General features: G+C 44.4%; 1 protein-coding gene across 1 annotated transcript; it reads right to left on the bottom strand.

Moving 5' to 3' along the window:
- Positions 1 to 8,712: 8,712 nt before the first annotated feature.
- On the bottom strand, positions 8,713 to 10,664 carry LOC146202198 (uncharacterized). The gene has a single exon (XM_084584233.1). It carries the CDS (start codon positions 10,654 to 10,656, stop codon positions 9,139 to 9,141), a length of 1,518 nt encoding a protein of 505 aa, XP_084440359.1. The 5' UTR covers positions 10,657 to 10,664; the 3' UTR covers positions 8,713 to 9,138.
- Positions 10,665 to 11,080: the final 416 nt, after the last annotated feature.

The following is an 11,080-nucleotide window of genomic DNA, read 5'->3' as shown; positions in this document are numbered from 1 at the left end:
TTGCGGTGAGGCGAAAATCTATAACGCGGTGGTCCGTAGCCCTCCACTACGGCACCTCTTTCTCTCTTACTTCTTTCACTCCCACCTTCCTTCATTCCCTTACGGCGCAAATCAGGTGTAGGCTGAGTAGTGTGACAGATACTCCTCCTTTTTTTTTTTTTTGCTGTAAACTAATTTGAAACGCCGCTGATTCCTGTTTTACTGCGTCTGCTTCTGTATGCTGTGTGGTGCTTCGTTCGAGGAAGCGCCAAATGACAGGTGCAGCGCGGAGGCCTAGATTCGACGCCCGCCGGGCGTCAGATTCGTATATGCGGTAATCGGAATCTCGCATTATCCCGACGAATCTCACGAAGAATGACGCTTCTCGTGGACGCACGCACGGATGGACACTCTTGAGTCTATAAAGTCTTTCAGCTTAATAACATCGAACTCGGAGCGCGTAGCATCACACCTCCTCTCCTATGTGGGGAGGAGGTGGTAGCGACGGAGGCGCCATAGCCCACTACGCGGAAAGCGCACCCTGACGCGGGTTTTGTGCACAAAGCGTCTTGAAGAGCCAAAAAGCATCCAAGCTGCTCCCCTGATACGATAACAGCAGGCGGGCGGGGCGCTATTTTTTAGTTTTTTTTTTGTTATATTTTGTATGGTTTCTTACATACCCTCTCCACGCGTCCTTTCTATATTTCGCCCCATTATTTCCTTCCCCTCTCACTTCCCTGTTCCATTCATTTCCGCCGGCCGCCTCTCAGGTGCTAACAAAGGCCGCGGCTAGCAAAATCATTTTCTATACAGTGTTGTTCGCATTCACAAGATAATAACAACCGAAGGAATGTGATTAACAGAATGTCAAAATATTAGCAGTGTGGGTATACCTGTTTGGCGCTCTAAGGTGTTCCGGTTGCAACTGTGTTTTTGGGCGAGGACGAGCGGCGTCTAGATTTCATGAAGCAACCTAAATTGTTTCGCCATGGAAGCCATTCGTGGCAGTTCGGTGCGCTTTGTTGGTAGAGAAGGGATATGAAAAACTGAATACACATGCAACAAGCAGTCGTTGGGCAACAAGGGGACGATATTATTTGCGGCGAAAATTTACGAATTGCCATCTGGCAAAAAAAAAGAAAGTATTTAGGCGCTGTCACCTCAAATGTATGGAGGCATGAGATCACATGCATGTCCCGCTTCAAGACAAATGCTTTATAAATTACTTGTCAACTAATTATTTAGTGAAACAACTCTACACTATGTTTTATAAAATCACGCATCCCGCAATCTTTTGCTGCCGATAATAACTGTGAATGTGGTCGTGGAAACAACATCATTAAAATAAACAAATTTCGCGACAACCAATGGTCTATAATATAATCGTTACAAAAGCAACCTCTCCTGAGGTCATGATGGGTCAGTATTCATTAAGTTCACTATTCCATAAGGATCAATTATCCATTTCCTATTTTATCTGGCCGGACGTCAGCATGGCGGCACCATCAGACAAACACAGCTGGAAGCCAATCACAGAAATTACAGATGCCGCCGTCGACGACAGATGCGCCGTTCGCCGCATATAGCGGCAAATCGGTGGCTGAGCCGTGCAGCCAATGTTTAAATCCGATCCTCAAATGGCCAATGCTATGGACGCTTGAGCGCCGCGACTTTGTGATCGTGTTACTCGACAACGATCAACTGGGGTAGAATATATGAACTGGAAATGGATTACGGATCTTTATGGAATAGAACCCCAGCAGAGTTGTGAGAACTCGACGCAATAGCCGTACGAGCAGTAAACGATTTATACGCGGGATCGAATCCCGGCCTCGGCGGCAGCTTTTCGATGGAGGCGAAAAGCAAGGCGCCCGTGTGCTGTGCGTTGTCAGTGCACGTTAAAGAACCCCAGGTGGTCGAAATTTCCGGAGTCCTCCACTACGGCGTCTCTCATAGCCTGAGTTGCTTTGGGACGTTAAACCCCACAAACCAAACCAAACCAAACCAAACCATTTATACGAACTATCCGTGGACCCAACAAATGTAGCGGGATTAGCATTGCTCGTAAAAATGTTATGAATCTGTTTCATTCGCTTCCTTTCACTGCTCAAACTGTTACGGTAGCCTGACTCTAGAAGTATTTTAAAAAGTAGTTTGAAAGCTGACCTGCATTACTTACTTCCCCGCCCGCGTGGCCAGTGGTGCGCGCCGCCGCCTTTTTGTATCCCGTAAAAATGACGCACTAATTATAATCACGCTTCTAATCCTTCAGCGATGCAGTCAGGCGCATAATTATCACCCCTTTCTAAATTAATAGTGTTACGAGGTACACTCCGACGTAGCTGCAACAGTTCGCCGTCAGGGACACACTCGCAGGACAGAGCCTAGTTTCAGCGTCGTCTTCTTCACCTCGGTATACATGGCACATACCCACCGTGGGGAATTGACCAGAATTCAGTGTAGGTGACAAAATAGAATTGATGATGCCGATTTGACTGTATGATAGATAGCCTATTAATTAAGAGTTATTTTTACTGAAATAATTTGGAATTTCGAGGCGATAGGAATAGAAATCAATGAAAAAAGCATTAGAATTGAAAAATAATAACAATAATAAAAAAAGAGTATAATTCAGACAGATCAGCGCTAACACACAAATCATCCATAGCAATATTATAATTGTGAAGTAACTCCAAAACCGGTTTCAAGGCATACCCTTTGACGGTTGCACCAAAGGAGACGAGGACCGTAATTTTAAATGGCAATCCTAGGCGAGCAAGAGGTATTTCTAAATAATTTCTTCTCTGAGTAGCATACCTGAGGCAGGAGAGGATGTAATGTTCAATTGTTTCCACGTCATCACATGACGCACAAAGATTCGACGGCGTGAATCCAGAGCAACATAAAGATTGAGGCAAGGAATTCTACAACGCATGAGTGTCATGGAGACCTCACATTGCCTCGAGGTACAACACCGGACATTCCAACGGAAATTTAAATGGTTAAAATCCGTAGTCGCAACGCGTGGCTCATGGCTCAAGGAGTTTAACGTTTGAAACCGTTCAAAACGGGATATATTCAGCAAAAGGATATTCGGTAGAACGTCAGCAACAGGCCCATTGAGAGCTGAATTTGCTAAACAATCCGCCCTAGTATTAGAAGCGATACCGCAGTGTCCCGGAACCCACTGAAAACGTATCGTACTTTCAGTGAATGTAACGGAAGGAAAAACATCAGGGTTTGTTTCAAAAGACGCATTTTAGGGCTTTCTAATGCTGCTAACACTGACAGGCAGTCAGAGAGTACGATTACGTGAGTAACGATACAGGGAACTTTTTTAAGGGTCAAACCAGTTGCAAGCAATTCAGCAGTAAATATTGGTGTGTAATCAGGGATCCGTACAGAAAAGCTGCACTCAAGTGCCTGGAAATAAATACCTATTGCTGCTTTTTCATCCCGTTGTGAGGCATCTGTGAAAACAGCTACGTGTCGTGGATAATGTAATAGATAATCTTCAAGGTGCCCATTTATTACAGTGGTAGTCAAGTGCTTTGCATTAGGTGGCAACGACTGGTAAAAGAACAGTGCGGAAGTAGCTTGAACATTGCCAACACGTCTTACTGAAATAAGCGAACTGCAAATTTGGACAGCTAGGAATGAGGAAATACAAACTGTGGTTGCTTATATTGCGGCCAGTGACAATCTAAAACTGAGCTTGATGTGTAATAAAAACATTGGCACTGGCTTAGCTCTGGTTAAGCCTGATAAATTGCGTTAGCAATGGCCGCATGGCTACGCTTGTGTGTTCGCTGGTGGCGTAGCTTGTGTGGTTCGATATTTTGCCTATAGAGTAGCTCATGACGCACAATGGTTACGAATGTTCTTCCGGCGATTCTTTAGCGCGCTGTCTTCTCTTGGTGGCATTGCGGCGTTCCTGCGCAGTCATGTGTTCATCAGTAGCCGACGAGGTAAAGCACTCGGAGAGCTAGAACGTAGTCTCGCCGAGCTTCATCTTGTGCACGACGCTTAGTACGACGTTCTTCCACTGCCTCTTGTGCACGTTGTCGCTTCCTTGCCGCAGCTTGTCGTCGACACCTCAGCAAAGTAGTCACGGCGAGGCCGAAGCAACGGTGAACCACCGTTTCGGTGCGGCAGAGGCGCCGATGGAGCGCGCGGGGCTTTAGCGCGGCGCGCCGACGGTACCGCCGTATGGCGGAGCTCGGCTGAAGCGGTTGCTCGACTCGGCTGTTCAAGGTCAAGCGTGGCGTCCGCCGGGAGTACGCGACGGCTCGAAACCTGGCGCAGTATTGCTATCGCAATAAAATTGCCCATGATTACGTTGCTTCCTAATGCGAAATTTCAGCGCAGCTCATCAGCTGTTTCACCTTTTTGATAGATTTAAGCAAAGATTTCGAGCAAGACACATAAGTACAATTACTGACTTTTTTAATTTTTCACACGTTTTCCTTCAAGAAACACTCCACTAACAGTTATTCGTCGCTGCCATGAAAGAAACTTTGTGGTCGGAGGAATGAAGAGAGGAATTGAGTTATCGGGAGGTTGCTGGAGGCAGCGCGCGGGCTCATAGGAACATTGCGCGAGAAACACATAGCAGCGACTGATTGATGCCGCTGCCGCTGAGAACGTGACTGATTTTCGGCTTGGGATGATCGCACCGTGGTCCGCTGATAGCGAGCCGGCGTTTCGGCAACCGGAGAGCACCCTCACCGCCACGCAGGAAAAGGGGGGGGGCACCCCTCCTCCTTTTTTCATGGCGGCGTCGGTGTTCTACGCAGTCACGTTGTCTTGACTTGCTAGCTTCGTCAGCGGTATCAGTGAGTCGCTGCTAGCGCTGCCTCCGGCGACCCCCCCCCCCCCTCCTTTCCTCGTATTCTCCGGATGCTGCGCGCGCTCCTGGCCCCATCGTTCGCTGCTGAGTGTACCCCCCCTCTTCCTGCGATGCTCTGGTTGCCAAAGCCCCGGCTCGAACTGGGGGGCTGAAAGGGGGCGGAGCTGGTTACGATGACGACGCAGCCGACGCCGACGCGAAACCCGGGAACGGGCGCCAAAGAGCTGCGCTCTAAAATGGGAGAAGCCACTCCAGACAGAGGTTCCAGTGCTCGTAAAAAAGTTCGCACTGTGAGGAGCTCAAATCGAGAATTCAAGTCATGTACACGGGCCTCTAAATAGAGGACTGCATTTGAAACTGATTTTGGCAACCCTAAACATAGTCGTAAAGCGCGCCTCTCCAGTAGCAACAAAGGTCGCAGCTTGCATTTAGGACTGCCCGAGAGAAGAACACAGCCGAACTCCAGAATTGTTCTCACATGCGTTTTATAGAGAAACAAAAGAGTATATCTCTGAGCATACCGAATTTCTTATGGCTAATTCGAATCAGACGATCAAGGGCTCTCTCACCTTTCAGGCAATTACTTTTGAAATGATGCCGCCAGTCTAATTGGGAGTGGTACAATACGCCCAGGTACTTCAAAGATTAAATCTGTGGGATTTGTGAACCGCAATACCCAAGGGAGATATAAAGAGGGTGTGCCCGGGAAAACGAGTACTGAGGATTTCTTCAAGTTAAGAATTAATTTTACTTTACCCAACTTGAGGACAACTCAGAGGGCTATGGAACGAAAAATGGTAGGGGTAACATTAAGAGATAGGAAGCGTGCAGAGGGGTCTGAGAGATAACTCAGGTTACCGACATTCTAGTGGAAATTAAGAAGAAGAAATGGGCATGGGCAGGACATGTAGTGCGAAGAGAGGATAACCGATGGTCGCTTAGGGTAACCAACTGGATTCGAAGGGAAGGAAAGTGTAGCAGGAGGCAGGCAGAAAGTTAAGTGGGCGGATGAGGTTGGAAGTTCGCAGAGGTCAAGTGGATGCAGCTAGCACAGAACCTGGTTAAGTGGAGAAATATGAGAGAGGCCTTCGCCCTGCAGTGGGTATAGTCAGGCTGATGATGATGATGACCCAACCAAACTTCAAGAGCATTCAAGTAGGCTTGCAAAAACTGATATAAAGAATGAACATCTCGTGTAGAAGAGAAAAAGGCAATATCATCAGCATACATGTACACTTTTATATTTGGATGGAAGGAATATCCCTCATTAATTAATTTATTTATTTTTATTTATTTATTTATTTATTCGATACTGTTAATCCCATCAGGGATCGTAACAGGAAGGGCATAAAAATACAGAGGTACAAAATATAGTAATGGTAATTAATCAAGTACATGAAAGAATATGATACCAAAATTATGCATAACAAATTATACTATAGCAATAAGACAGACTGAGGAGCGTATGACAAGATTTTCGCGGACAAATAATACGACAAGTGAAACACAAACGGAAGGAGAAAAATTCGTAATGACATAAGAACACAGTAATTAGTCAGATGTAAGTAGCTTATGTTTCACACATGTACTAAAAGCATTTAATGATGAATTATTAACAATGGATGCGTGTAAGGTGTTCCATTCGCGTATAGCACGAGGGAAGTATGAATATTTGAAAGTGTCAGTACGGAATGAAAACTCGTTTAGAGTGTGAGCTTGATTATTACGTGTTTGTCTTGTTTGTGATTTTGATATGTATCTTGAAGTGTCGATTTTTAAGTGATTGTGTATTAGCTGGTACATGGTTTTAAGGCGCGCTAGTTTTGCTCTGTTTTGAAGGGTTAGTAGTCCTGCCTGTTTGAGTAGTTCTGTTGGTGAGTCTGTCAACCTGTGTTTGTTATATATACATCTGACCGCCTTCCTCTGTACTGCTTCTATCTGTTTAGTAAGCTTGTTAGTGAAAGGGAACCAGACAACATTGGCATATTCCAGAACTGGCCTGACAAATGTCTTATAGGCGAGTAGCTTTGTTTCCGATGGTGCTTGTTTAAGGCGTCTGTTAATGAAAAATAGCTGTTTTAAAGCGGTTGATGTGACAATGTTAACATGAGAATCCCATCTGAAATCAGAGGTCAGTGTTATGCCTAAATATTTATATTCGGAAACCGAGGCAAGGGGAATGTTGTTTAATGTGTACTGAAAAACTGATCGATGTAACTTTCTGGTTATGGATAAAGTAACTGATTTTTTAACATTAATAGTCATTTGCCATTCTTCACACCACTTTGTCACTGCTGTTAGGGCGTTATTTAAAGTTATATGGTCATTGACAGAGTTAATTTCCTGGTAAAGTACACAGTCATCGGCGAAAAGTTTAATATTTTGAGAAACACTAGTAGGTAAGTCATTTATAAAAATTAAAAATAATACTGGGGCCAGAACACTGCCTTGTGGTACACCGGATGTTACATTGGCTGTTTCGGACCTCGCGTTGTTAATTTCGACGAATTGAGTACGGTCAGTCAGGTAGTCAACAATCCAATCTACTATGGGGCCAGCTCCAAAGGTTGCAGTTAGTTTCATAATAAGTTTAGAGTGTGATACACGGTCGAAAGCTTTAGAAAAGTCTAAGAAAATTAGGTCGATTTGTTTCTGCTGATCAATGGCGAAGGATATGTCATGTGTAAGTTCGATTAGTTGTGTGACTGTAGAAACTCCTTTCCGCAAACCGTGCTGAAGAGGTGTTAAAATTTGATTTTCTTCTAAGTAGGTTGTTATGTGTTTTAAGATAATGTGTTCTAGTAGTTTGCATACTGTGCTGGTTAGTGAAATTGGTCTGAAATTTGAGGGATCTGATTTGCTTCCTGTTTTATGTATAGGTGTCACTTTAGCTATTTTCCATTCTTTAGGAAGGGTGTGCGCTGACAACGACTTGTTAAAGAGTACCACCAAAAATTTTGCTACCCATTCGGCATATCTACGCAAGAAGATGTTAGAGATTCCATCAGGCCCTGATCCTTTTTTTGTGTCCAAGTTTAGTAAGAGGTTTAAGACACCTGTTTCTGTTACGGTAAGGGGTTCTAGGTAATTTCCGGAGCAAAAATTAGTACGAGGCGTAGTTCCGTTGTCTGTAGTGAAGATAGAAGTAAAGTAGTTATTCAGCGCGGCTGCAATATTTCGGTTTTCGTCTGGAGAAGCTTGGTTTTCATTTCTTGATTTAGGGCTCAGGTGACGCCAGAACTTTTGGGGAGCATCTTTTAAGAAGCGAGTCAGCGTATTAGTAAAGTAAAATGTTTTAGCTGTTTTTATTTTGGATTTCAAATCAGTGATAGCCAAGGTTAATTTTTCAATTGTTCTCGGTGATGGATGGCGTTTTTGCACTTTTTTCAGTCGTCGAACTTTTCGTTTGGCATGAATTACGGCTCGAGTTATCCATGGATTACGTTTGCGTATTCTCTTAGTCTTGGTAGGCACATAATTAGTGATGCAATATGACACAACGTTTTTAAATCTCTGCCACAATGTTTCTATATCAGTGTGTATGTCATCCGAGAGATGTTGAAATGATGTTAGTTCGTGCGATAAAGTATCAAGTATGGTAGTGTCGTCAGCTCGGTTGTAGTCGGGATACGTTATTGTTGATTGCAAACAAGGTGCATTATAGTGATGCGGGACAGAACACATTACTAGTTTGTGGTCAGACAGGCCATTTAAAATTTCCACATTGGCTTCTTGACAGGGGAAATGACTACTCAGGAAAACTAAATCTAGAATGTTGGAGCTGGTTCCTTGTACACGTGTGGGTTCTGTTACGATTTGCGAAAGGTTTAAAGAAAGCATATCAAAAACAACATCGGCGCAAGGTGAATTGTGGTGCAGGGTGTTCCAGTTAATATCAGGAAGATTGAAATCACCTAAAAGTATTAGTCTCGCCCCCTTAACATGATGTTGCATATACGTATACAATGATTGGAGTATGATAGGATCAGAACAAGGACTAAGATAGACGCAACCAACAACGATGGTAGAATCAGAAAAGCAGAGTTTGCAAAAGATAGCTTCTACCCCTTCAACTTCAGGTAACGTAAGGAATCTTATATCTTTTCTTATCAATAATGCCACGCCTCCGCCTCGCGTCGGCCTGTCTTTGCGTGATATGGAATAATTTGGGGGAATTACTTCAAAGTCTTTAATTTCTTTTGTTAGCCATGTTTCAGTTATCGCCATGAATTCTGGCTTTAAACCTAATAATAAGGATTCTAGGGGACCGACCTTATTGATAATACTACGCGCATTAATGTTCACGAAGGTTATTTGGGACGCTGTGGACGGCGTGAGCGTAGAGTCCGTGTACCTGTGTTTTGGTTTTTTGTCTCGGTTAGTGAAGGTGTAACTGGAGGAGCTGCAACTGGTAACACTTCACAATTTTCGTTGTCCCAAAAATAAAGTTCACCGTTTATTTTTAGTTTGTCGTAAACCAGCGACACTTTTTCGCCGCGATCTTTTCTTGGTTTCCCGTATTTCCATAGCTTTTTTCTGATTTCGCGGACACGAAGCGAAAAATCTTCACTTATGGTAAACTCGGTGCCCTTTAATTTCTGACAGTTGCGCAAAATGTTCGTTTTTTCCCTGAAATCTAGAAGCTTTAGTATTACAGGCCTTGTTTTGTTTTCCGTTGGTCTACCTAGTCTGTGAATGCGTTCTATTGCAACTTCTTCCATTTTTAGGGATTCTTTCAAAACTTCTTCATTTACAGTTCGCTCCAGGGATTCGCTATTTTCTTCTTCCTTTTCAGGGATGCCATAAATAATAAGATTTGATCTTCTGGAGCGATTCTCAAGATCGTCTAGCTTTAATTCCAGAGATAATATGACCTGTTGAAGATTGGCAATATGATCGGTACATGACGAAAGTTTGTCTTCAAGGAGAGTAAGACGTTCTAGTTTGTTGTCTATTGATGTTAACCTTTCTTCTTTTATTGTCTTTATGTCATCTGCTATATTCTGTAACTGTTGCGAAAGTTCTGCCATGTCAGGCCCAGGATTACTCTCAACGTCACCCGCAAGCAGTAACAATTTCATCACATGCACCACATCGCACACTGTGTCAAGAAGTACCGCAGGGCACGGCAGCACAACAAGGCAACGTTCGCTAGATCGAAAACATTTCCCAAAGCGCTTTCTTACCTGCACGAGGAAGACAAGCGGATTATCCATCTGTGCGCAATCCCAGCTGCCGTGCCCTTTGGTTCGAAATCCTTCGGTCAAGTCTTTTATAGTCCAAGAAGCTTGCAGCGCCGCTCCGCATGGCTTGAAGGCCACACAGTCGCTGCCGCTAGTCGTTGGTGATGGTAGGTGCCAAAATTCGTCCGTGGATCGTAGGACCGGGGGCGTTGCAAAATTGTCGTTTCGTAGCACTTGCACATGTTCGGGCTGGAAATGCTGACGTGGTTGTTGGCATCCTGACGGTATCACCAGCAGGCTGGCGATGATCTGCACGAGGAAGACAAGCGGATTATCCATCTGTGCGCAATCCCAGCTGCCGTGCCCTTTGGTTCGAAATCCTTCGGTCAAGTCTTTTATAGTCCAAGAAGCTTGCAGCGCCGCTCCGCATGGCTTGAAGGCCACACAGTCGCTGCCGCTAGTCGTTGGTGATTGTAGGTGCCAAAATTCGTCCGTGGATCGTAGGACCGGGGGCGTTGCAAAATTGTCGTTCCGTAGCACTTTCACATGTTCGGGCTGGAAATGCTGAAGTGGTTGTTGGCATCCTGACGGTATCACCAGCAGGCTGGCGATGATCTGCACGAGGAAGACAAGCGGATTATCCATCTGTGCGCAATCCCAGCTGCCGTGCCCTTTCCATTAAATCTCCATTAAATAGCAATGGAGATAGCACCAATCCATGAGGCACGCTTCCAGTTTGGTAATAAGTTTCAGAAGTTCAAGAATGTCTAGTGCAGAAAAATGTTCTATTCCTTAAGAATTATTCTAGAAATGCAAAATGTAAAAAGTTGCCTAATTTCGTTTATCTTATTCAAAAGTATAGAGTGTTCTACACTGGCATATGTTTGGCGACATCCAAAGGGACCAATACGTCTTTCTCTTTATTGCTAACCTAACTCTACTCTCCAAATCTATATGAGCCGTCCAAATCTAGCGCCCTTGAAGAAACCCGATCTGTGCATTGCATCACTAAATGCATTCAGGGTCATCACTTGGTTTGTGAGGCAAAGGTGAAATATGCGTTCAATAA

This window comes from Amblyomma maculatum, chromosome 1, assembly GCF_055883805.1.
Source record: "Amblyomma maculatum isolate TAMU_Amacu chromosome 1, ASM5588380v1, whole genome shotgun sequence".
NCBI classification, from domain to species: domain Eukaryota; kingdom Metazoa; phylum Arthropoda; class Arachnida; order Ixodida; family Ixodidae; genus Amblyomma; species Amblyomma maculatum.
This window is presented reverse-complemented; position numbering and strand designations above follow the sequence as displayed.